General features: G+C 40.5%; 1 protein-coding gene across 8 annotated transcripts in view; it reads right to left on the bottom strand.

The window, feature by feature from the left end:
• The window catches only part of ralgapa1 (Ral GTPase activating protein catalytic subunit alpha 1), a 319,967-nt gene that overhangs the window by 49,278 nt on the left and 244,793 nt on the right, over window positions 1–25,896 (bottom strand). For all 8 annotated transcript variants that reach the window (XM_060829079.1, XM_060829081.1, XM_060829087.1 and 5 more), the window contains exons 37-38: window positions 21,520–21,678; window positions 9,014–9,141 (exon numbers count right to left, since the gene is read on the bottom strand). In XM_060829079.1, coding sequence (XP_060685062.1) covers window positions 9,014–9,141; window positions 21,520–21,678 — 287 coding nt within the window. The remainder of the gene's footprint in view (window positions 1–9,013; window positions 9,142–21,519; window positions 21,679–25,896) is intronic.

The following is a 25,896-nucleotide window of genomic DNA, read 5'->3' as shown; positions in this document are numbered from 1 at the left end:
ACATTGCAGGAAGGACAATTGCTCCAGAGACAGTACGAGAAGACTTACAAGAATTCGCAAGAAATTTACTGTCAGAGCTTGAAAATTACAGCTCAGGGAATACTGGATACATTAAGATTGTTTTCCTTCAAGCAAAGGATGGTGAGGGGTGACTTAATTGAGGTGTACAAAATGCTGAAGTGCTTGAACAATGGACAGAGAAAATGTTTCCCCTAGCAGAGAAATCAATTTTTGAGTGCACAGATTTAAGTTGACTGATAGAAGGATTAGAGAAGACATGTAGGAAAACATTTTCACTGAGAGGGTGGTGGATAACTAGAATTTGCTGGCCAATTTGCTGGTTGAGGCAAAAACTCTCAACTTATTTAAAAGGAATCTGGATCTGCACCTGAAGTGCTGTAACTGTAGGGCTATGGACCAGGTGCTAAAAGTGAGATGGCTAGTTTATACAGTTAGCACAAACGTGATGGGCTGAAATTGCCTTTTCCTGTGCGGTTATGTTTCTATGGTTCCATGGATTTAAAGAATGCAACACATGTATTAAAAGAAATGGGGTACTGTATTCAATGAAACATTAATATTCAAATTTTAAAAATACAGATCATTGTATTAAATGAAAGGGTGCTTGAATCTTTGTAAAATCAACTTCCAAACGTCGAATGGTTAGAATAAAAGAACTCAATATTGCGCACGATACGTTAGTCAAAACACAATTTTAAATAAGTAACAATTGCTCAGTCTTGATTTGAAAGATTTCAGTTCTAAACATTTGAAGACAAAAGTTACAATTTGGCTGTAATTACATTTTTTCTTTTATCCAAATTCACTTAAAAGGCTACAAAAAATTAGAACAGCAAATCAGATCCAACTTCTTCAGTTGGTCAGTGTAAATCTATAACTAGATTAGCGTAAGGTCTTCTCTAACTGCTATACAGTATGTAAAGTTATGCTTATGAATACTCAGACTCTATTTCCACAAGGTAGAACTCACTGAAATAATACTAAACAGCTAGGTTTTATGGTCTGAACAGAGCTGAATTAAGGCTGAGAAAGGCGCTGACTCAAGCTCCCTATCACATTGAACCATATGCCAAACCCTCAATCATTGATACTTTATCACACAAAATCAGGAGCAGTAGCTTCCCTGTAAAAATCCCACTTCACATACCCTCTTGCATTGTGTCACTTGTCTGTGGATGTGTTTAACAATATTGACTTTTCACAATCAGTATAACCAGATGGGAACTAACAAATGTGACGTGGCAAATAAAAGTTACTAAAATTAAATAATTTACATTATAAAAAACAGAGGTACAGAATCCAAAAAGGGGTGAGACCCTCAGTTACCATTTTCTAATCAAAACTATTTTTTGATTGAACAAGATATTATTGCAGTTGAAGATGGTTGGGTGACTGATTCTTTCACTAAACTACAGAAAAAGGAAAAGTAAAGTTGCCATTATTTTACCAGACCAGAGGATTGCTCTCTCATTAAAGAGAGAGGCAACTGATGGTGGTTTAACATGAAGTCCCTGTTAATCTACATCACAAACCAGCTGTCCAGCCAACTGAGCTAAATTGATCCCTAACTATAGTAATGCTATAATGACACAGCAAATGAACAATATTCCAATATTTCAATAGCAGAATATTTATTAAAATCTTTAATTTCAAGACTTTTAAAATGCATCTCCTCCCCATAAATTATGATAAAGTGAGAGAAAATATGAAACCTTCTCTCAAGTGGATTTACAATTGAAGCTAAGAGTTTACACTTCATTAGCCAGTGACATGCAAAAGTAAAACTTCAAAATAAAAATTCAGAAAATTGAAAGCTTCGTGGTTGATTGTCAACTGTTCCTGCTGGGTAGGAAATGAGTCGTAACACACTGCACCATTTATAAATTAACATTTTCATAATTGGAGGTTAATTTTAATCATAAAACCCACTGGTAGGGAAATGTAATACTTGCTTACACATCTTTCCTGAGTGAAGCAGGTCAATTCAACTTGGATAAGCATGGACTAATCAAGGAAAATCAATAAAGACTTTTTTAAAAGATCAATCTGAGTTTGATTAACGTGGTATTTTTCATGATGAGATAATGGAGAAGATGGATGAGGACAGTACTGGGTGATGATATGTCTATGAATTTTTAAAAAGCACTGGCTCATTTTGCAAAATTACAAAAAGGAGGGAGCAGTATGGGTACAAGATTAGTTGAAGGATTGACAAAAGTATTGCAAAACTGGCAGCGTTTGGAGAGATATATACAGTGGATTCTCCAGAATTACTAGGGAGTACTAGTGATTCTGATGCATATTAATGATTTGAAGATGGTTTACAGAGGCTGATTGCCCAAAGGGCACAAACAAGGTTGTGACAGCAGATGAAAGTCAATGCAAAAAAGTGATGGATACATTTTGGTAGGAAGAATGAGGAGAGACAACATCAGCTTTATTTATGTTTTAAAGTGATAGCAGAGAGAGACCGGAGGTATTTTAGAGGTTAAGAAAGCAATTAGTGCAGCATTTGAGATCCTGAGTTTTATAAATAGCAGGTTAGGATACAATAAACCAGAAGTTTTGGGTTTACTCATCTTGGAGCAGAGAAAATTAAGAAAAGCCGATCAAGCGGTATGTTTGAAATGGGCAGCATGGTGGCTCAGTGGTTAGTTGACTGCCCCAAAGTGTCAGGGGTCCAGGTTCAATTCCACCCTTGGGTAACTGTCTGTGTGGAGTTTGCACATTCGCCCTGTGCTGGTTTCCTCCCCTAGCCCAAAGATTAGACGGATTGGCTATGCTAAATTGCCAGAGTGTCCAGGGACGCGCAGGCTAAGTGGATTAGCTATGGCAAATTCAGGATTGCAGGAATAGGGTTGGAATGGAGCCTGGTTGGTATGCTCTTCAGAAAGTCGGTGTGGACTTGATGGGCTGAATGGCCTGCTTCCACGCTGTAGGGATTCTATAATTAAGAGGTGACCTTACTGAGGTGTTCAAAATTATAAACAATTTTGACAGGATAAAGGAGGATATTCCACTAGTTGGTATGTCAGTAACTAAGTGGTCACAATTTCAAGACTTCAAGCAAGAGGGCTAGGTATGAGATTAGGATAAAAATCTTTACTCACAGTTGTTAGGATTTGTAATGCACTGCCTAGGCAAGTGGTGGAGGTGAATTCTACGGAGGTTTGAGAAGAGAACTGGGTATATATTTGGAAGTGATGAATTTAGAAGGTTACAGAAATCTGAGTGGAGAATGGGACTAGCTGGGTAGCTCTAGGGAGCCAGTACAGAGACAATGGGCTAAATGGCCTCCTTCTGCACAGTAAGATTCCATGACAAACTTGGGCTGTTCTCTATTGAGTATATATTAGAAGAGATTTATTAGAGGTATTTTAATTAATCAAGGTGTTAAACAGAGTAAATAAATACTGAAACTGTTTCAAACATAGATTAGATGCTAATTGCAGGGCTCAGATTTAGATGTTTTGCAGAAAAACTAACATCTGAAAAGCATATCTGACTGATTCGGATTTTGAACATACTGACTCATAGACAACTATTGTTAAATTTGCATCATTACCCAAAATAGGAATCGAGAAAATATTTGTAGGAAAAATGCAGGATTACAGAAAAAAGATTCAGTAAGTGGAATTGCTGGATCTCATTTTTAAATCACCGACTTGTTTGGTAAGTGGTCTCCTACGATATTGTTCTACTGAATGGTAATGGATGCTCTGACTTACCTTTCTCTGTTAAAAGTTCATTGCTATACTGTACAATTCATATTTTCAGTTGTTATTTCTAGTTTTCTCAAGGATAATCTAAGGTGGAGCAGAAATTATGCTTTTAGCTATCATATTCTCTGGTGATTTACCCTACTAGACTTTAATTCATACTTTGAATATATACAAAACAATCTAATTTGCATTACAAATAAGGAACGGCGGCACGGTGGCACAGTGGTTAGCGCTGCTGCCTCACAGCGCCTGAGACCCGGGTTTAATTCCTGATTCAGGCGACTGACTGTGTGGAGTTTGCACGTTCTCCCCGTGTCTGCGTGGGTTTCCTCCGGGTGCTCCGGTTTCCTCCCACAGTCCAAAGATGTGCGGGTCAGGTGAATTGGCCATGCTAAATTGCCCGTAGTGTTAGGTAAGGGGTAAATGTAGGGGTATGGGTGGGTTGCGCTTCGGCGGGTCAGTGTGGACTTGTTGGGCCGAAGGGCCTGTTTCCACACTGTAAGTAATCTAAAAGGTTATGCAAGTTCTTGTTCCTTGCTTTGATCTTTTGCTTCTTGTTCTAGTTCTCTTGACCTTAGTAATGCATCACAACTATAACTACATTATCAAGCCAATAAATTGTTCACAAGGGAGAAATAGGTTCACAGAAGTGCTTTCATCAAGACAAAACAATCAAAAAATTTAAATAACTCAACTCTTGGTTCATTGACAGGCACCTGTTCTACTTCCTGGGTGCTGGCAGGATGCCTGACCTGCTGGGGGTGACAGAAAAGAAGCCATGTGACATTTGTTGCCAATGAAACAATGGTTGTCAGCAGCGCAGCAGGAGCATGTGGGATGTTGGCAGGTTAGGTAGGTGGAAGGGAACCTTACCATCAACAGGTCAGGGAGCATCTGTGCAGGTCAGATAGTAATGACCAGGCTAAATTGACTGGAGTGTCAAGGGATGTTTTCCGAAGTGGGTTAGCTATGGTAAATGTGGGGTTACAGGGATAGGGTGGAAGACTGGGAAGGGATGGGATGCTTTTTGGATATTGGGTCAATAGGCTGAATAGTCTTTTTCCAAACTACAGGAATTTTATGATCCTTTGACCAAGGGCTGAATTTGACTAGCCAACTCTGGCTTTTGGCATAAATCAGAACATTATTTTATTAGAGACTTTATACAAAGTAAAAAATATTTCTGCACAGTGTAAGAAGAGCTATACAGCACAACCAGAATACAAATCAATGTAAAGTTCTTTAAATTCTGACACTGATAGAGAACATCCTTCAGAAGTGAAATCAATGTTTTTGGCTAAAGTCGTATTTATCTGTGCTTCAAATAAATTTGTGTCATTTTAGAAATGTGGTGTAAAAGGTCTAACTGATACCTTTAGTGTCGCAGTAAGCTGTTCAGTCTGCATGAGAAAATATATTTATAGTATCTTGATCAATGCAACATGTCAGCACCCATTTGTAAAACGTTCATCAACTACTAAAATGAAATGGAGCTGAATTACACACAAATTATTAGATGAAAATACTGATTCTTGCTTTCTAGATTGCTGTGAAAGTGTTAAACTTAATTATTTCAAGATTATAACTACTTGAAGTTCACCTATGAGCTAACTGCAATTGAATCTGCAGGTTGTATTTACAAGACGCTGATAACATAACGCTATCAATTGAAGTTAAAACGTCAATGTTTAATATGAAATTTAACATTTCAATTTTGAAGCATTTCTACTTGACTGTAGGCTCTACGAGTGCTATCACTGCACAGTAATATAAAAATGCACTGGATATCAATGACTTCCACCTGCTTTGTTCCACCATAATTTTGGTTTTGGGTAGATGTACAGAGTTTCTTAAGACAAATAAAAGTAGTAGCAATAACTATAGAACTTGTGAACAGATAGGTACATAACTCAATTGTCTTATTTTCTATTGCTGTCCCAAACTGGAAAGCTCCAACTCTGATCCCAATTTTCATTGGTCATTTTAGACCCCTTTCTCAACTTCTATGCATCCATTGCTGTGGATAGGCTGTTAATCAATATCTTGAATAAGACAACTTTCCCCATATCCCGCTTTCTTTAAGGATTCTAATACATTTTCCATCATGTGTTTTGACACTACTGTTGACCCTGATAATGCTTTTGATGTCTTGTCTTTTTCTTTAACTGGGGATGACTATTCACCATAGTTGAAAGGGTTGTCCATTACATTTCTTCCATTTTTGCTCTGATCCTTCCTCCCCATATCACCCCTTAGAGCGATGACAGGGTTCCGCTTATCCTCACCTTTAATCCACCAGCCCATACACTCAACATCTCAGCTTCTGCTTTCACCAAATACACTGCTTTTGCCTAGTCTCTTAGCATTTTGACTAATCCTTCTGCGACAACTTGCTCCACTCCTCACTTATTTGCTCTGTTTTCCATGGAACCCTCCCCCCATGCAAGCGTAGGAGATACAACACCTATCATCTTATGTTCTCCCTCCCCACCACTCATGATCTGAAAACTTCTTCCAGTTACAATAACTAGTTTTGAACTGTTAATGTATGGTACAATATATTTACTGCTCATGACTCAGTCTGCTCTAAATTGTGGAGACCAAACACAAAATCAGGTGAGCACTTTGAGTTACAAATTCAATCACCCAATAAGACTTTGAGCTTTGCTGATCCTTATTTTAATTTTCTGTTCCACTCCCACTTTAACCTAAGCCTCTTACATCCAACAACACTCGTGAAATTTGAGCAACTGTAGCCCATTTTCTTTGGTACTTTACAATCTTCTGGACAGAGTTCAGCAATTTCAGACTATAATCTTGGTTTGTGACGGCAACTGATGGTGATCATTTTGTGATTCCCATTCACAATCCCTCTTGACTCATCTCATTTCGTTACTTTCCCCATTAAAACCACTGCTTTTACCCAAACATGTCAGCCTTTTAATCATTTAACCTTCCCTGCCTTCTACCCCATCAAGTCTTTTGCTTTTGTTTTGTTCCCCTTTCTCCTCATGTTACTTGAGTGTTCACTCACTCTAATTTTTTCCAGTTCTGACAAAATCAGAAATTTTGAACAGTAATTGAACCTGGATTGATTGAAACTGTCACATTGGTAATCTGCTGCTGGAAACAGTCAAAAATACCATCAGCCTCCTGTTCTCTAACAGGTGGATTATAAAGTTCAAGCTACAAACAAATTGCATTTCATAAGAAATTTAAGTGGTAGAAGTGAAAGTCAAACACAGCAAAAAGAGTAATGATTTACTTCACCTGTAAAATCTGTTCCAAACAAAATCTGATTTTAAATAAAAACTTTGATTTCTGAGGTTACACTGAATTTATAGTGTCTGTAATGTGAAGCTTAGAAATGAAATGAGTAATCATGCTCCCAGTTGGTTAATGACTGAAGCAAAGATTTACTAAATGGGAGCCTTGCTAAGAACACTCGTTTTAAGACAAGAACTATTTATCAGGCAGATCTGGCTCATTATCTGTAATTTGTGCATTTAATTTTAAAGTGACCGAAAAACTGACATACTAAATATTAACATAATACCAAAATATATAGTCTCTTCCGTCATGAAGCAAAGCAGATCTTCTATTCATTACACTTACATACGTTTTAAAAAGATGCAGCATAATAAATACTAAATGTGGATTCAGAAAGACTTGACATCTTGATATAACTACATAATTTTTCTGCATCTCAAATCCTAAGACATTTGTAAATTTTCAACTTTATCAGATTACATCATGGACTAAGTTAGTTTTCAACAATTATATGTTCAGAAGGTTCCTCTATTTTTGTTATAGAAGATGTTGTGGTTCTGTTCGCCAAGCTGGGAATTTGTATTGCAAACGTTTCGTCCCCTGTCTAGGTGACATCTTCAGTGCTTGGGAGCCTCCTGTGAAGCGCTTCAATGATCTTTCCTCTGGCATTTGTAGTGGTTTGAATCTGTCGCTTCTGGTTGTCAGTTCCAGCTGTCCGTTGCAGTGGCCGGTATATTGGGTCCAGATCGATGTGCTTATTGATTGAATCTGTGGATGAGTGCCATGCTTCTAGGAATTCCCTGGCTGTTCTCTGTTTGGCTTGTCCTATAATAGTAGCGTTGTCCCAGTAGAATTCATGTTGCTTGTCATCTGCGTGTGTGGCTACTAGTTCACTACGTAGTTGAACTACGAAAGCAACCACCCCAACACACACAAAAGAAGTTGCATCAAGACACTGTTCAAAAGGGCCACAACACACTGCAGTACACCAGAACTGCAAAAAGAGGAAGAACATCTATACAATGTATTCGCCAAAAACAGATACCCCCGTAATTTCATCAACAGATGCATAAGGGAAAGACAACGGAACGAGGACATGCCACAACCCAAAGGACTAGCCACGTTACCATACATCAAGAGCATTTCCGAACTGACAGCCAGACAACTGCGACCACTAGGACTCATAACAGCACACAAATCAACAGCCACTCTTAGACAACAACTCACCAGAACGAAGGACCCGATACCCAGCATGAGCAAAACCAATGTAGTTTACAAAATCCCATGCAAGGACTGCACAAAACACTACATAGGACAAACAGGAAGACACCTAACGATCCGCATCTGTGAACACCAACTAGCCACGAAACGACATGACCAGCTATCCTTAGTAGCCACACACGCAGATGACAAGCAACATGAATTCGACTGGGACAACCCTACTATTAAAGGACAAGCCAAACAGAGAACAGCCAGGGAATTCCTAGAGGTTAGGCATTCATCCACAGATTCAATCAATAAGCACATCGATCTGGACCCAATATTCCGACCATTGCAATGGATAACTGGAACGGACAACCGGAAGCGACAGATTCAAACCACTACAAATGCCGGAGGAAAGATCACAGAAGTGCTTCACAGGAGGCTCCCAAGCATTGAGGACGTCACCTAGACAGGGGACGCAATGTCTCAACACAAATTCCCAGCTTGGCGAACAGAACCACAACAACGAGCACCTGAGCTACAAATCTTCTCACAAACTTTGTTATAGAAGAGAAATAATTACCTTTCTTTCTTGTAGAGACATCTTGCTAATGTATTTGTGCAACTTACCTTCATTCCCCCCAACAAAATTAACAAACTGATTCTTCTCCCAAACACTAGTAGAGGCATTAAAAAGGAAAATATCTTGCAATTGTAATTCCATCTTAAGAGGTTTTCTGAAACTTCTAACGACATTTTAACAAAAGGAAAAGGCAGACATTTTTCAAAAAGGATACAAATTTTGATACAGTGGAATTAGTGATTTTAGTGCTCGACTTGCATTGATTGCTGTAGCTCGGACTAGATTTGGTAGAACTTTCCCATCCACAATAGCACCATCAAAGAGTGGGCCAAAAAATGGTATCTGTTCAAAAGAAGGTTATTTGGTTCAGTTTTACCAAATGGGTTATCTCAGATCACTGCAATTAAGTTACACAAGATTTCTGCATTCAGTTTAAAAAAAAGATTTACTTCACTTCAATAGAAAAAAAAGTTTAAAAAGTGACTGAAAAATGATAATAGGATTTAATTTAAGTCAATTGCTTCTATTGGCCATTTGAGTGGAATATACTTCCCCCTTCTCCATCTCTATACTTCACCAGTTCTTGTGGATTTCTGCACTCATTTAACTCTACCGGTTTGAGCATCCCTAATGTTACTTGGTCTACCATTATTGGCAGTGCTTTCAGCTACCTTGGTTTCAAGCTCGAATTCCCTCCCTAAACCTCACCCACTGCTTTTAATATGCTCCTTAAAACCTTTCCAACAATATTGCCAGAACCAGCAACTGAGACGACTGAGAGCAATAAATCAAAAGTTACTTTCAAAGGATAATGTATACCAGAGTGTCAATGTCAGGCAACAATATGTAATAATGTAATATCATCGGGAAGTAGAAAATTGTTAGCACCTAGGTACTGGGAGATAAAGCTGTGAAAGTCTCAGCACTGGCACAAACAAACAGATGTTAGTGCAGAGGACTTTGCAGGGTTGCCAGCTGAGTGCCTAGGTCAATGTTAAGTTATCCAAATGGTTTCATTCTTTTTCTTAGGTTTTGCAGTAGGTTGACATAACTGAGAGGTTTTCTGGGCGACTTTTGCAGACATTGTGGAAGGTCAGATCAGGCAAGGCCGACAGATTTCCTTCCCTAATGTGCATTATTGAACCACTCGATGATAAATCAACAAGAGTTTCATCGTCATCATTAGGCTAGCTTTTAGTTACCATTTCAACATTTGGTTTCTAATAATGTGCCAACAGCATTAGCCTATCTCCTGGATTGCTGGTCAGTGGCATTATCACTGCCTCCCTACTGTTTTCAGATAGAACTATTTGTCTTTCAACTCCATTCACTTTCTCCAAAAAAAACTTGCTGCGAGTCCCTTCAGGTTCTAATATGGCTGCCTTTTGCAGGATATGTAGAATTTCCTTGAAGTATTCTTAATACATACATTTCCCTCATCTCTCTTTCTAGTACAGGGATGACTACATTGCTGCTGCTTCCTTCTTGCATCCTGGACTAGAAAAAAATCCAACCAATATAGATCAGGAAGCTGGGAAATCTGCAGTAACCAACATAGCTCCTGACTCTTCAAAGCCCATCATCTATAAGGTACAATCAAGGAATGTGATGAGATACTGTTTACTTGTCTGAAAGAGGACAGCTCCAACAACACCCAAGAAATTTGCACCATTCAGAACAAAACAACCAGCTTGACTGGGAACCAATCTACCATCTGTATGGTACAAAGCACATGAAGCATTGCAGCAGCTCAAAAAAGGCTACTTTGACAATGTTTTCCATACATACATTATGTGCTACCTAGAAGGTCAAGAGAAGCATAGGAAGATGACCACCTGCAAGTTCCACTCCAAGCCACACACCATCCTGCTTGGAACTCTCTCACTGTTTCTTCACTGTCACTGGGCCAAAATCCTCAAACTCTTTACTAGCAGAACTGTAGAGATGTATCTACATCAGCACTTCAGCAGTTTAGAAGGCAGCTCACCACTACCTTCAGTGAGAAACAAAATAAGCAAGCCATGCTCACAAACCATGAAAGAATTTCTAAAAATTCACTGACTTTCTTTGCAATTACTATATCTCACACTCTTCCATTCCTTAGAACATAGAACAGTACAGCACAGTAGAGGCCCTTCAGCCCTTGTGCCGACCTTTTAATCTACTTCTCAGTCATCATTTTTGAGTTTACGATTAAAATTCACTACAAGCCCATGGACTCCTACATTTACCTTGACTACACTTCCTGACATCCTAGCTTCCAAGGTGTCTTCCTTTCTCTTCAATTTTAATAGAAATTCACCAAGGTTCCTTAGACTGCACCTTCCAAGGCCTTTACCATTATTGTCGAGAAGAACAAGGGCTCCAGATACATGGGAAAACTATCACCACTACCTGCAAGCTCCCTCCAAACCACTCACCATCCTGACATGAAAATATATCATGTTCCTTCAGTGTTGCGGGGTCAAATACTGGAATTCCCTCCCTAATGGCACTGTAGATCTCCCTGTACCAAATGCAGAATGTCAAGGAGGCCAACAACCACTTTCTCAATGATAACAAATTCTGATCCAGCTATGGATATTCATGCTTCATGAAAGAATAAAAAGCCTATGGATTCCTTCCCAGTGAGCCTGATCTTGTTCAAGTACTATACCATCCCATATTCCCAATTCCTTCCTCTCCGCCGCATCTGCTCCCAGGAGGACCAGTTCCAATACCGTACAACCCAGATGGCCTCCTTCTTCAAAGACTGCAATTTCCTCCTAGATGTGATCGACGATGCCCTCCACCGCATCTCCTCCACTTCCCGCTCCTCCGCCCTTGAGCACTGCCCCTCCAACCGTCACCAGGTCAGAACCCCACTGGTTCTCACCTACCACCCCACCAACCTCCGTATACAGTGTATCATCCGCCGTCAATTCCGCCACCTCCAAACAGACCCCACCACCAGGGATATATTTCCCTCCTCTCAGCATTCCGAAAAGACCACTCCCTCCGTGACTCCCTCGTCAGGTCCACACCCCCCACCAACCCAGCCTCCACTCCCAGCAGCTTCCCCTGCAACCGCAAGAAATGCAAAACTTGCGCCCACACCTCCCTCCTTACTTCCCTCCAATGCCCTAAGGGATACTTCCATATCCGCCACAAATTCACCTGCACCTCCACACACATCATTTATTGCATCCGCTGCACCCGATGTGGCCTCCTCTATATTGGGGAGACAGGCCGCCTACTTGCGGAACATTTCAGAGAACATGTCTGGGATACCCGGACCAACCAACCCAACCACCCCTTGGCTCAACACTTCAACTCCCCCTCCCACTCCACCAAGGACATGCAGGTCTTTGGACTCCTCCATCGCGAGACCATAGCAACACGACGGTTGGAGGAAGAGCGCCTCATCTTCCGCCTAGGAACCCTCCAACCACAAGGGATGAACTCAGATTTCTCCAGTTTCCTCATTTCCCCTCCCCCCACCTTGTCTCAGTCAAATCCCTTGAACTCAGCACTGCCTTCCTAACCTGCACCCTTCTTCCTGACCTCTCCGCCCCCACCCCACTCCGGCCTATCACCCTCACCTTGACCTCCTTCCACCTATTGCATCTCCAACGCCCCTCCCCCAAGTCCCTCCTCCCTACCTTTTATCTTAGCCTGCTGGACACACTTTCCTCATTCCTGAAGAAGGGCTTATGCCCAAAACGTCGATTCTCCTGTTCCTTGGATGCTGCCTGACCTGCTGCGCTTTTCCAGCAACACATTTTCAGCTCTGATCTCCAGCATCTGCAGTCCTCATTTTCTCCTCAAGGACTACTGCTCTCTTCCTTTCCCTCCCTCCCCAGTAGGACTCCCCTTGATATCACCTTTCACCTCAGCTGCTTTCATATTTGATGGATCACCCCTTGTAATTTCTGGTCACATCGCACTGGAGGTGGCAAACAATCCTTTCAGCATTCTAAAGGGGCTATTCCTTTTGTAATTCCCTGATCACTCTCAGTCAACCTCCAACTATTAAATGGATTTTAAGCCTGTTGGAAAAGTACAAAACCAGGTGCCAATTTCTTGAAATGGGTTAATTTATAGCATTACTATCGATCACCCGTTATCCCAACTGGCTCTCTTCATAAATGTTCAAGATGCTTGATTAAACAACATCCTTCACTTTTTAAAAATATATATAATATATATATTTAGCAATTTAATGAACACGCCATCATAGATTCATCTTGATTTCAAAAATCATTGTAAGATACTCAAACAATTACAAAACAAATTGAAGAGAACTGTCTTTTCATATTTCATATAACCATCACAATACAAAATGTCTCTCTTCCATACCTGCAATAATTTATTCAAGGCAGGCTTCCTGTCTGTAATTAATTCTGACAATTGAGTGACTGGTGACAAGAAATATTTTATCTTGCTGATTCTTTTGCCTCTTAATATTTATTTTATGTAAGCAAGATCTATCCTTAATTCTTTTTCAATCAAAGTCTTTGTAGAATATGCATTTTCCTACAGTGAACTACTACAAATTCTTATGAGCATGCCTTATATGCAAATTATTTCAAAGTATTTAACCTAACCTTTGTCAGGCCTAAGGATACTTTCCACTTTCTCTTTCTCGTTCTGAAGAAGGATCACCAGACTAGAAATGTTAACTCTGTTTTCTCTTCAAAGATGTTTCCAGACTTGCTGAGATTTTCTAACAATTTTTGTTTTTGTTTCAGATTTTCAGCACCCACAGTTCTTTGTTTTATAAAAAGATTGATTTCATGTCTTTTGGGTCACCTAGGGTTTGAAACTAGAATATACGTTTCTGCAAAGTTAAATGCTTTAATATTCTATTTGCCCTCAGCCCTTCAACTGCAGTGTGTTTCATCATCTAAGTTGCAATATGCCTGATCTGGTTTGAGTAAATAGCCAGTTTAACTATCCAATCATCCATATTAATGACTTATTTCTTCCTCAATTGGAAGATCATCTTTCTGTAATTGTCTTGCTCAATTTACCTAGTTCTAGATATAACTGTTCATTCAAGCCTATTCTGATTCATATCTAAGCCAGTATATTTAAAAGTACCCAAAGACTGACTTATAATCTTAAATGCCCCTTTGATTTTGACTGTTACAAATTGTCCAAGTTGTGCAGTATGTCCCCATAAAACATCAATATACGTCATAAAAATGCCCACGAGTTTCTCTTTGTTCCACTATAAGATCACTGTTGTAACTGTTTCCAAATCAGTAGTGTTTCAATTTGAGAACTCAACTCCAGTTAAAAGCAGGAGCCTGCCCATTTATGACACAGTAGCTTAATCCAAAAATTTGACACAGAAACCACAGAACAAAGAATTCCCAAATTTAATTTCTGTAATTGCATATAAAAGTCTATTAAAGTCCATGATATATTCCTCTATAGAATTTACTATTGAGTGATCTTTTGAAATCTATCAAAGTCTTATCGAACCATGATTCATATTAAGTCGCTTTTTGTAAATTTTATGTACACGACTTCACATAAGCTGCAACTATGCCTTGTTTCCTCTTCAGCAAGAACATAACCCAGATCTACAACGGGGTGTGGGGAGGGGCGAGGTCTCAGTTACAAGGACAAATTAAAGGAGGGGGCGGAGGCCTCAGTAGAGGTTGTTAAAGGTTCCAAAACAAGTAATAGGACAGAAAGTATGGAAAGGGTCAGGGTTCTAACTTCAGACACAGCTATTAAGGGGACAACTATGAGAGGGAAGACAATCAATGCAGGCCTGAGGGTGTTGTACATAAATGCACACAGTATATGAAACGAGGTTAAATATGCTTGTAACATAAATCGAAACTGGCAGGTACAATGCTGTGGCTATCACAGAGGGAATCAGGGCTGGGAATTAAATATCCAATTCTATGATACACATTCAATCGTAAGGACACGCAGATGGGCAGAGGGGACAGGGTTGCCTTGCTAGTAAGAAACAAAATTAAATTGATACCAAGAATATTTATATTCCGATATATAGTCAGAAGGCGTAGAATCTGTGTGGGTAGAGTTGAGGAACAGAAAAGAGAAATAAAATCAGGGAGTTGAGTACAAGTATTCAGGATGTGGGACAGAAATAAATTAGGAGATAGAAAAGGCATGTAATGAAAGCAATATTACAATAATCATGGTGAAGATTAATATGCAGGTGGATTAAAAAAAATCAGGCTGGTAGCTGATTGTGGAATGTGCGCAAGATGGTTTTTTTTTGGAGCAGCTTCTGGTAGAGCCCATGTGGGAATTGTACTGGATTTGAAAATGTGTAATGAAGCCGACTTGATTAAGGAGCTTAAGATAAAGAAACCCCTAGCGGGCAATGACCACATTATGACAAAATTCATCCTGCAGTTTGAGGGGGAGAAGCTGGAATTGGATGTAATTCCTTTCCATCCAAGGCTTTAACTTTTTGTCAGGAATAAAAGAATGACTAGGGTAGGAATAGGTCCAGTCAAGGATAGTAGTGGGAAGTTGTGCGTGGAGGCTGAAGAGATTGGAGAGACACTGAATGAATACTTTTCGTCAGTATTCACTCAGGAACAGGACATTGTTGCCGATGTGAATATTGAGTCACAATTAATTATAATGGATGGCTTTGAGGTATGTAGGGAGGAGGAGTTGGAAATTCTGGAAAGGGTGAAAATATTTAAGTCCCCTGGGCCTGATGGCATTTATCCTAGGATTCTCTGAGAAGCAAGGGAGGAGATTGCAGAGCCATTGGCCTTGATTTTTATGTCCTCGTTGTCTACAGGAATAGTGCCAGAAGACTGGAGGATAGCAAATGTGGTTCCCTGGTTTAAGAAGGGGAGTAGGGATAACCCTAGTAAGGAGAAAGTGAGGACTGCAGATGCTGGAGATCAGAGCTGAAAATGTGTTGCTGGAAAAGCGCAACAGGTCAGGCAGCATCCAAGGTGCAGGAGAGTCGAAGTTTCGGGCATGAGCCCTGATTCCTGAAGAAGGGCTCATGCACGAAACGTCGACATAACCCTAGTAACTATAGGCCAGTGAGTCTCACTTCTGTTGTGGGCAAAGTCTTAGAGAGAATTGTAAGGGATAGGATTTATGAATATCTAGATAGGAACAATGTGATCAAGGATAGTCAGCATGGTTTTGTGAAGGGCAGGTCGTGCCTCACAAACCTTATTGAATTCTTTGAGAAGGTGACTAAGGAGGTGGACGAGAGTAAAGTGGTAGATGTGGTGTATATGGATTTTAGTAAGGTGTTTGATAAGGTTCCCCATGGTAGGCTACTGTAAAAAATACAGAGGTATGGCATTGAGGGTGCGTTAGAAGTTTGGATTAGGAATTGGCTGGCTGGAAGAAGACAGAGGGTAGTAGTTGATGGTAAAGGTTCATCTTGGAGTGCAGTTACTAGCGGTGTTCCACAAGGATCTGTTTTGGGACCATTGCTGTTTATCATTTTTATAATTGACCTGGAGGAGGGGCTAGAAGGTTGGGTGAGCAAGTTTGCGGATGATACGAAAGTCAGTGGAGTTGTGGACAGTGAGGAAGGATGTGGCAGGTTACAGTGGGATATAGATAAGCTGCAGAGCTGGGCAGAAAGGTGGCAAATGGAGTTCAATGTAGGTAAATGTGAAGTGTAAGAGTAACAAGAAGATGGAGTGCTGGGCTAATGGTTGGATACTTAGTAGTGTGGATGAGCAGAGGGATCTTGGTGTCCATGTACACAGATCTCTGAAAGTTGCCACCCAAGTAAATAGTGCTGTGAAGAAGGCATATGGCGTACTGGCTTTTATTGGTAGAGGAAGTGAGTTCCGGAGTCCTGAGGTCATGTTGCAGTTGTATAAGTCTCTGGTGCGGCCGCATCTGGAGTATTGTGTGCAGTTTTGGTCACCATACTATAGGAACGGGTGCAGAGAAGGTTTACCAGGATGTTGCCTGGTATAGTAGGAAGATCGTATGAGGAAAGGCTGAGGCATTTGGGGCTGTTTTCATTGGAGAAAAGAAGGTTTAGGGGTGACTTGATAGAGGTGTACAAGATGATTAGGGGTTAAGATAGGGTTGACAATGAGAACCTTTTTCCACATATGGAGTCAGCTATTACGAGGGGGCATAGCTTTAAATTAAGGGGAGATAGGTATAGGACAGATGTTAGGGGTAGATTCTTTACTCAGTGAGTCGTGAGTTCATGGAATGCCCTGCCAGTAACAGTGGTGGACTCTCCCTCTTTATGGGCATTTAAACAGGCATTGGATAGGCATATGGAGGATAGTGGGTTAGTGTAGGTTAGGTGGGCTTGGGTCACGCTACATCCAGGGCCAAAGGACCTGTACTGCGTTGTATTTTTCTATGTTCTATGTTAAAACTATGGCAGTCTCAGTCTATGTTTGGAAAGTTAATATCCCCTACCATAACCACCCTATTATTCTTACAAATAACTGAGATCTCTTTACAAATTTGTTTCTCAATTTCCTGCTGACTACTGGAAGGTCTATAGTATAATCCCAATAAGGTGATCATCTCTTTCTTGATACTCAGTTCCACAGAAATAACTTCCCTGGACGTATTCCCAGGATTATTCTACCTAAGCCCAACCATAATGTTAACCTAAATCAAAAACTCCACTCCCTTCCTCTCTTGCCCCCTTTCTATCCTTCTTATTGCATTTGGAACATTAAAGCCGCTAGTCCTGTCTATCTCTGAGGCACACCTCTAATTGCCATGACATCCCAATTCCACGTTCCTAACAATGCCCTGAGTTCATCTGCCTTCCCTGTTAGGTGTTTTGCATTGGAATAAATGCACTTTAATTTTTTAGTCCTACTCTGTTCTCTTTGTTCCTGCCTGCCCTGGCTTACTCTTTTTCCCAACTGTACCAGTCTCAGAATAATGTCTTTCCACACTGCATCCCACTCCCACTCCCACTCCCACTCCAATTTCTCCTTCCCCCGATAAGTTTATATCCTCCTGAACAGCCCTAGCAAATCTCCCCATCGGTATATTAGTCCCTTCCTAAATCAGGTGCAATCTGTCCTTCTTATACAGGTCACTTTGACCCCAGAAGAGATCCCAATGATCTGAAAACGTGAATCCTTCTCTCCTGTACTCGTTCCAAAGCCAAGTATTCATCTGCTCTATCCTCCCACATCAATACTCACTAGCTCTTAGCTCCAGGGGTAAATTGATAATACTACCTTCAAGGACCTCCTTTTTAAATTCCTGCCTAACTTCCTATATTCTCTCCTCAGAATCTCATCCTTTTCATTTCCTCTGTCATTAGCTCTAATGTGTACAATGACCTCCTGCTGGTCCGACTCCCCTTTTGAGAATTTTCTGTACTTTGAGATATCCTTATTCCTGGCAATAGAGAAGGGCAACATACTATTCTGATTTGTTGCTGCTGGCCATGGAAACATCTGTCTGTGTCTTTGACTGAAGAGTCCCCTATCACAATCGATCACAATGGAACCTGACGTACCCCTTGTTACATCAAAGCCAGTCTTGGTACCAGAAACCTAGCTGTCAATGCTACATTCCTGAAAGTCCCTCACCCCCTATATTTTCCAAAACATCATACTTGTTTGAGATGGGGACAGCCACAGGAAGCTCTTGCACAATCTGGCACCCTCTCCTACCTTTCCTGGCATTAGCCCACCTACCTGACTGTAACAGTGGTTTTTTCTGCCTTCCATCACACTCCCTAGCTTCTGTGAATTCTTCACTGTCTCCAACTGCCTCTCCAACCAATTCATGCAATCCAATGGGATTTGCAACCGTCAGACTTCTTGCAGACATGATCATCAGTAACATGGAAATTTTCCCTGAGTTCCCACATCGAACAGGAGGAGCATATCACTCTACTAAAAGCCATATTTGCACCTTAAGGTCTACGGACTCAGAAAATAACATAGTCTTACTGCTCTAAAACACTGCTCCAGGCTAGCTTAATACCTATGTTTTACATTTTTAAAGTTTAATCAGGAGACCTCAATAAAACACATAATCAAAAAAGAATCCACTCTACGCATTAATTGTAGATTTACAAAATAAACAGTGAGGTTACACTTTAAAAAAAGCCACTTAGCTGCTCCCCTGCTCTGAGCTCTCCCACACAGGTTTCTCCAAGGTTAGCTGTGAATCTTGCTGTTTGTTAACTTTTCTTAGACAAACTCTGATATCTAGAGATACATGAAATCAAACAGCAGAGGCTGTAGCTGTGCAGATTCACTGCTGGGTTAGACAGCAGTGCAGATTTCTTTCTCCATTTGAATCACTTCTCATGTCATCTCTGCAATGCCTTTGTCTAGGTAAAAACAAGGAGTGCAGATGCTGAAAACCAGATTCTAGATTACAGTGGTGCTGGAAAAGCACAGCCATTCAGGCAGCATCCGAGGAGCAGGAAAATTGACGTTTCGGGCAAAAGCCCTTCATCAGGAATACAGGCAGAATGCCTGAAGAGTGGAGAGATAAAGGAGAGGAGGGTGGTGGTGGGGAGAAAGTAGCATGGAGTACAGTAGGTGAGTTGGGGTGGGGATGGAGATGATAGGTCAGAGAGGAGGGTGGAGTGGATAGGTGGAAAGGAAGATAGGCAGGTAGGTCAAGTCATGGGGTTAGTGCTGAGCTGGAAATTTGGAACTGGGGTGAGATGGGGGAAGGGGAAATGAGGGAAGGGGAAATGAGGAAACTGGTGAAGTCCACATTGATGCCCTGGGGCTGAAGTGTTCTGAGGCGGAAGATGAGGCGTTCTTCCTCCAGGCGTTAGGTGGTGAGGGAGCAGCAGTGAAGGAGGCCTAGGACCTCCATGTCCTCGGCTGAGTGGCAGGGGGAATGGGAATGTTGGGCCACAGGGCGGTATGGTTGTTTAGTGCGGATGTCCCAGAGATGCTCTCTAAAGCACTCTGCTAGGAGGCGTCCAGTCTCCCCAATGTAGAGGAGACCGCGTTTGGAGCAACAGATACAATAAATGATATTGGTGGATGTGCAGTAAAACTTTGGTGGATGTGCAAGGCTCCTTTGGGGTTTTGGATGGAGGTGAGGGAGGAGGTATGGGTGCAGGTTTTGCAATTCCTGTGGTGGCAGGGGAGGGTGCCAGGAGGGTGTGGACCTGGCCAGGTAGGCACGGAGGGAATGGTCTTTGCGGAAGGCGGAAAGGGGTGGGGAGGGAAATATATCCCCGGTGGTGGGGTCCGTTTGGAGGTGGCGGAAATGTTGGATGATTTGGTTTATGCGAAGGTTGGTAGGTGGAAGGTGAGCACCGGGGGGTTCTGTCCTTGTTACGGTTGGAGGGGTGGGGTCGGAGGGCGGAGGTGCGGGATGTGGGCGACATGCGTTCGAAGGCATCTTTAACCACGTGGAAAGGGAAATTGCGGTCTCTAAAGAAGGCGGTCATCTGGTGTGTTGTGTGGTGGAACTGGTCCTCCTGGGAGCAGATACAGCGGAGGAATTGGGAATATAGGATGGCATTTTTGCAGGAGGCAGGGTGGGAAGAGGTGTAATCCAGATAATTGTGGGAGTCGGTGGGTTTGTAAAAAAAATGTCGGTGTCAAGTCGGTCGCCATTAATGGAGATGGAGAGGTCCAGTAAGAGGAGGGAGGTGTCAGAGATGGTTCAGGTAAATTTAGGGTCAGGATGGAATGTGTTGGTGAATGCCTTTGTCTGTCTTCCTCTTTTTAAAGTGCCGCAGTTTTGATTTTTCTTTTTCCAGAAGTTCCAAAACAATGCAACAACTTATAAAAGTGTTCTTAGTATTTGAGGGAATCAGTTCCAACACTGAAAATACCTCAAAAAAGAACCAGCTCTTAGAACCACAAGTTTTTTTCCTGCTCTTCATCTTCAATTATCCAGAATCCTTTCTTTATGTTCCAAACATTTCTTCTAAGTGAAACAGTGATTTACTTGTAATTCTTTCAACTTAAGTTTTATTTATTGTTTACGAATGTGGTCTCCTCTACAATGGAAAGATGAAACAAATGGTGTGATTACTTTGTAGAACACCTCCATTCAATCCACAAGCCTGGCCACCAGATTCCTGTTGCTTGTCATTTCAATTCTTCACCTTGTACCCATTCTCACCCCCGCTTTCATGACTCGCTACAATTGTCGAATGAAGTTCAACAAATGCTTAAGAACAGTTGCTCCCCTTTGAATATTCGACAACTTGTCGATTTAATAGCAAGTTCAACAATTTAAGATCATTATTACTGCAAACATTTTATTTCAAATTTTTCTTCACTTTTTAAAACTTCTTTCTGTAGTCCCTCCTTGGGTATTTGGACAGTCACTATTCAGCCATTCACACTTAATCTGAACACATTTTCGTATCTTTACTGTATTACTATCACTCCCTTTGGCTGTGTACCATTAAATCTTTTGTCATTTAATCTTGATCTTCCCTATATTCCTTCATGAACTTCCCTTTTGGTTTTTCCATGTCCTCCCTGCCCTATTTCCATTTTAATACATATTACTTATACTTTTCCTTAGATCTAATGAAGGGTCATTGACCTGAAACATTAACCCTGTTTCTCTCCACAAATATTACCTGACTTTGTGAGTATTTCCAGTATTTTGTGTTTTGATTTCCAGCACATGCGGATTTTGATTTTGTGTTGTTGCTGCAAATATATAACTTGCATTCCAGTTTTACAAACAACTTCACTGAAATAATGTGCAAAATATTCTGATATCTAATTCAGTTTAATAATTTAGCACACTGTAGGATTACCTTACCTCAGGCTTTTTCATTATGTGGATACTGAACATAAAATTTTTCATTGGATAAATAACAATGAGGACATCACCAAATTCAGTGGGAATAATTCCTCTTCTGTAGTCTCTTGTATGCTCTGACCAGACAATATGCACTTCATCATTCCCAAGGTGTCTCAACTGCCCACAATGAGAGGGGAAAGGGTAGAGTGAAACAGCAAAAATTTTAATATTTCAAAATTAGAGCAATTACACAAACAAAGATAAAACAATCAATACTCTAGCATTAGCTCAAAGTTTACGCGTGGACATTGTATATTTTTTCTGCTTTACAGCACGGATTCAGAGAATATACACAAGCAATGATTTGGAAGTATATGGACCATGATTATTTGGGTGTCATTCCGAATGATTTTAGGAGGTCTAAAGATATGGCAATTTGAAACAGAAGCAAAGAAAGAGTACTACGCATGACAGAAATGCAGGCCTCTCTGTAATTTCTGTGAGGGGTCTCCAGCACTATGAGCAATTTGAATCTGAGCCATGCAAGTGATCAACGACCATAATACTGTATCAACTGAGGTTGATCACACCTGGCCACTGTGCAAAGTTCAAAAGCTGGAGTGATTTATAAATTTATGTTCAAGCAATGAATGAAAATTCATGAAGATCAATGTCAAAGAAAGGAAAATTATGCTCGTCAAATGATCTACCAAAAAAGAAAATATGGGGTAAGTTGTTCTATTTAATGATTATCCTCGATTTATTACTGATACCCCGAAGAGCAAGAGTAGGAGCATGTGGCAAAGAGTGAAAGTGAGAGCGTAGCTGAGAGAATGAGAGCAGCAATGTACCCCAGAGTGTAAGCAGCAGCTGCATGTTTATCTCTCTCTCAAGCTTTGTTTCTTAAGTGAAAAGGCAAAAAAAACGTTAGCTCTGCATTGCTCGGGTGCGCTCCCATTCTTGCTTTCATGGATGCATTCCTGCTCGTGATTTCTCGGTGCCCTCCTTTTTGCTCTCTTGTGCATGCTCCCACATGCAAAAATATGAGGGGGGGAAATGAACATTTCATGGATTGGGTAATAACATCAAAAAGCACATTCTTTCTACTACAATGTTACTCTGCTTAAGTATAGGCATACAAATCTTGCATTAGGATTAGAGTTAGGGTTGTGACTTCCATTCCTGATGAAGGGCTCCGGCCCAAACATCGATTTTCCTGCTCCTCGGATACTGCCTGACATGCTGTGCTTTTCCAGCAACACATTCTCAACTCTGATCTCCAGCATCTGCAGACCTCACTGTCTCCTTAGCGTTGTGACTGTTTAGTTTCATTTGACAAAGAAATGTATAGGATTGAGAACAGAGTGAAGACAATACTTTAATGTTTAAGACTTACAGATCTGAGGTCAAGGGGTCTCTGTCTTGCTTTTCTGAAGCTAAAGGTCAGATTTTCAAGGTTGAAGATGACAGTTGTGTACTCTTAGTTCATTGGTCCAAATCAAGAAATCATAACCACAGATGTGCCCTTGTACTGGTGTGATTTAGTTTGTTTTAAGTCAATATAATTTTATTTTAAAGTTAAATTTATACCAATGTGCTGAAATCTGGAACTGTATTTTACTTTATACTTTCAGGATTATACCTTGTACAACAATTTGTTGAGATTAGTATTTTCTGTATTGGTATTTTCACATAGCTTTGAAGTCATAAGCAACCTTTTCATACTACACCTATGGCTTCTTAACTATAAAGAGTAACATGAATTGCTTTCAAACATTCAAATACATCAAAAATGAAACTAATTAGAAAAATCAACTGTGAGGATAAAGCAAATGATCAGCAATAAACAGGTGGCTGGTTTAAATGGGTACTTTGCTAAACTAAGTGAGGACTGAGACTTGTGCTCATGGATATCAATCTTTCGGTCATGACTGTAAATGCCTTTTTTTTCTCTTTACCAAAGAGGTTTAAAAAACATCAAACTATCTTCTAAGTAAAATGAAATACCTACACAGAAGCCAGCGTCTTGTCATCAAGTCACCCTTTATTTACTTGTGCACAGTACACTAGCTGTGGCCAGTCAGAATGGAGTCAGTCCCCTGAGCTCAGGAGATTCAGAATCCTCAGTTTATATATTTTTTTATTTTATTAACCAGAACAAACAGGTCAATCAGAATGCAAGTGATCATGCTTTGGGTTGTGGCCTAAAGAGAGATCATTAAGCATCAGCCTTTGGCGACCAATGTGTGCAAGAAATTTGAAGTTATCCTATGTCCAATTGGAAAGCCCTGGACAGTGATGAGAAACTGGATGTCAACTTGCTCCCTAAGTCCAAAACATTAACACTGTCTCTTTTTTCAGAGATGTGGTTGTTGAGTAATTCTAGAATTCAATAAAAGCAAAATACTAAAGATTATGGAGATTGGAAATAAAATCAGTGTTAGAGAAACTCAGCAGCTCTGGCAGCATCTATGGAATGCAAGAAATAGTGTTAATGTTTTGAATCCAATATGACTCCTCCACAGAACCAGGATTTTCTGTTTCTATTTTAAATATTTACCATCTGTAGTAATCTACTCTCCTATTATATGTTCCCCATTGAGCATTTGCAAGTGATTTGTTTCAACATAAAATGAGAAAGCAGTTATTACTCAGGCAGACCATTTTTTTTAAAGCCTGAGTCTTTTGAATATTGCAAAGGGTTGGGTTTAATGAAATGGAGCTGGTTGCATATTATGAGCAATCAAATTACGTGCAATTTTTGGACAAAGCTTTGGTCAAGTGTATCATACTAAAACTGAGCTTTCAACAGGCTTCATAAATATAGGGCAAGAGTAAAAAAATCAAAAAGATTTGCTAAATGTGTAAAATACTGCAAACCCTCTGAGCATCTGAGGATGCAGTTAAATGTGAGATGGAGTTGGTGGTACAGGAGGGCCAGAAACAGAAGAAGCCACAGTGCCCACATTCCTTCCTTCACCCTCATTATCCTCAAATTCCATGTTGTTTTAGGGAATCTATTTATAGTTCTATATGCTATTTCTGAATAGATGGTGAGGCTGACAGTACTTGAAAAAGATTACAGATCGAGAGGACCCACTTTTCTACTCTTGAATTGCCTCCGTTTTGTCATTGAATCGAGGCTACTGTCAATGTCTCTTTTAAGGTAGTAGAAGGCGGCTCTCTATGCAATTATGAAGCTATAGAAAGCAGCAGAACCTGTCTCTGGAAATCTGCCACAAGTTTCAGACAGAAATGTGATCCAGGACTTAGGGAGGTGGAGATGCAGGTGCAGTCTAGGGCTGATGAAGAGGAGTTTCTCCACCCAAGCAGTGGCTAAAGAATATAGAGGGCCAAATGTTGAGGTAGTGGTGACTGAGGTGATACTGCCAGTGAGAGACAGTCCTCTTTATCAACTTCAGCCTCCTTTTCTGCCTTGCCCCCCAAGCTCCCTGGATTCTCAGATATAACCTCTGTCTCACCGTCACTCCCACCTTTCTCCTCATCCACAGCCAGTGGAAATGGGGTGGGTGGGGTCAATGTCAGCAGCACACGGGCTGTTGCAACAGCCCTGGCGGGGTGTGCCTGCATGTATGCGACTGCTGTCACAATGCATAGAACATAGTGCTATAAGCTGTACATGTTCAGACACATCCTGGCATGTTGATGTCAATTGAGCATGTGCAGATGCTTTTATAGGGGTCAGCTGACATCACAGCCCACTTCTGTGCACGTAGCAGAAATCTTTGGATAGCCATTCTGTTTGACTGATTTTTTTTATAACTATCTTCATAATAATCTAGGAATTGCTCAATCATTAGATGGATTATCTAATCTGTGAATTGCTTCTTTGTCCTTACAGCGAAGCTGCAATTTTTCTGCTCTTGGCAGCATTTAAGCAAATATTAGGTTTACAAGCATGACTTTTCTGCACAAGCCAAATGAAGTATTGCACAATACATCAAGTTGTTCTGCTATTGGCAAAGTAAATACTTTCCCAACTTAGAACACATAATCCAATTAAATTTATTACTGGAATTGGTTATGCTGCAATATTATATTTCAACCACTGTTTATTGATAAATAAAATGAATACAATATTATATCCAATAATGCATCTTTGGGGTAAGAGGTGACAGCCAAATGATGCCCTAATGTTCATTCATAACAAAATACAAACTTTAAGGAGTGAAGTTTCAATTGATTAAAATATACCTGATAAAATTCTGTAGATAAATATGATTGCAGATTGTCGTTTGTACAATGGGTGCATAAAATGTTTTCTCAGCACATCTAAAACATGAATATACTTTCCAACTATATTAAATTACTGCAAATTCACATGAGGCAACACATAAGACTAGATAATCCATCCAATTATTGATTAGTTCCTGT

The sequence above is a fragment of the Hemiscyllium ocellatum genome, chromosome 8 (genome assembly GCF_020745735.1).
Source record: "Hemiscyllium ocellatum isolate sHemOce1 chromosome 8, sHemOce1.pat.X.cur, whole genome shotgun sequence".
NCBI lineage: Eukaryota > Metazoa > Chordata > Chondrichthyes > Orectolobiformes > Hemiscylliidae > Hemiscyllium > Hemiscyllium ocellatum.
The sequence above is the reverse complement of the archived record's forward strand: the minus strand, read 5'-3'. Positions and strand labels throughout refer to the sequence as shown.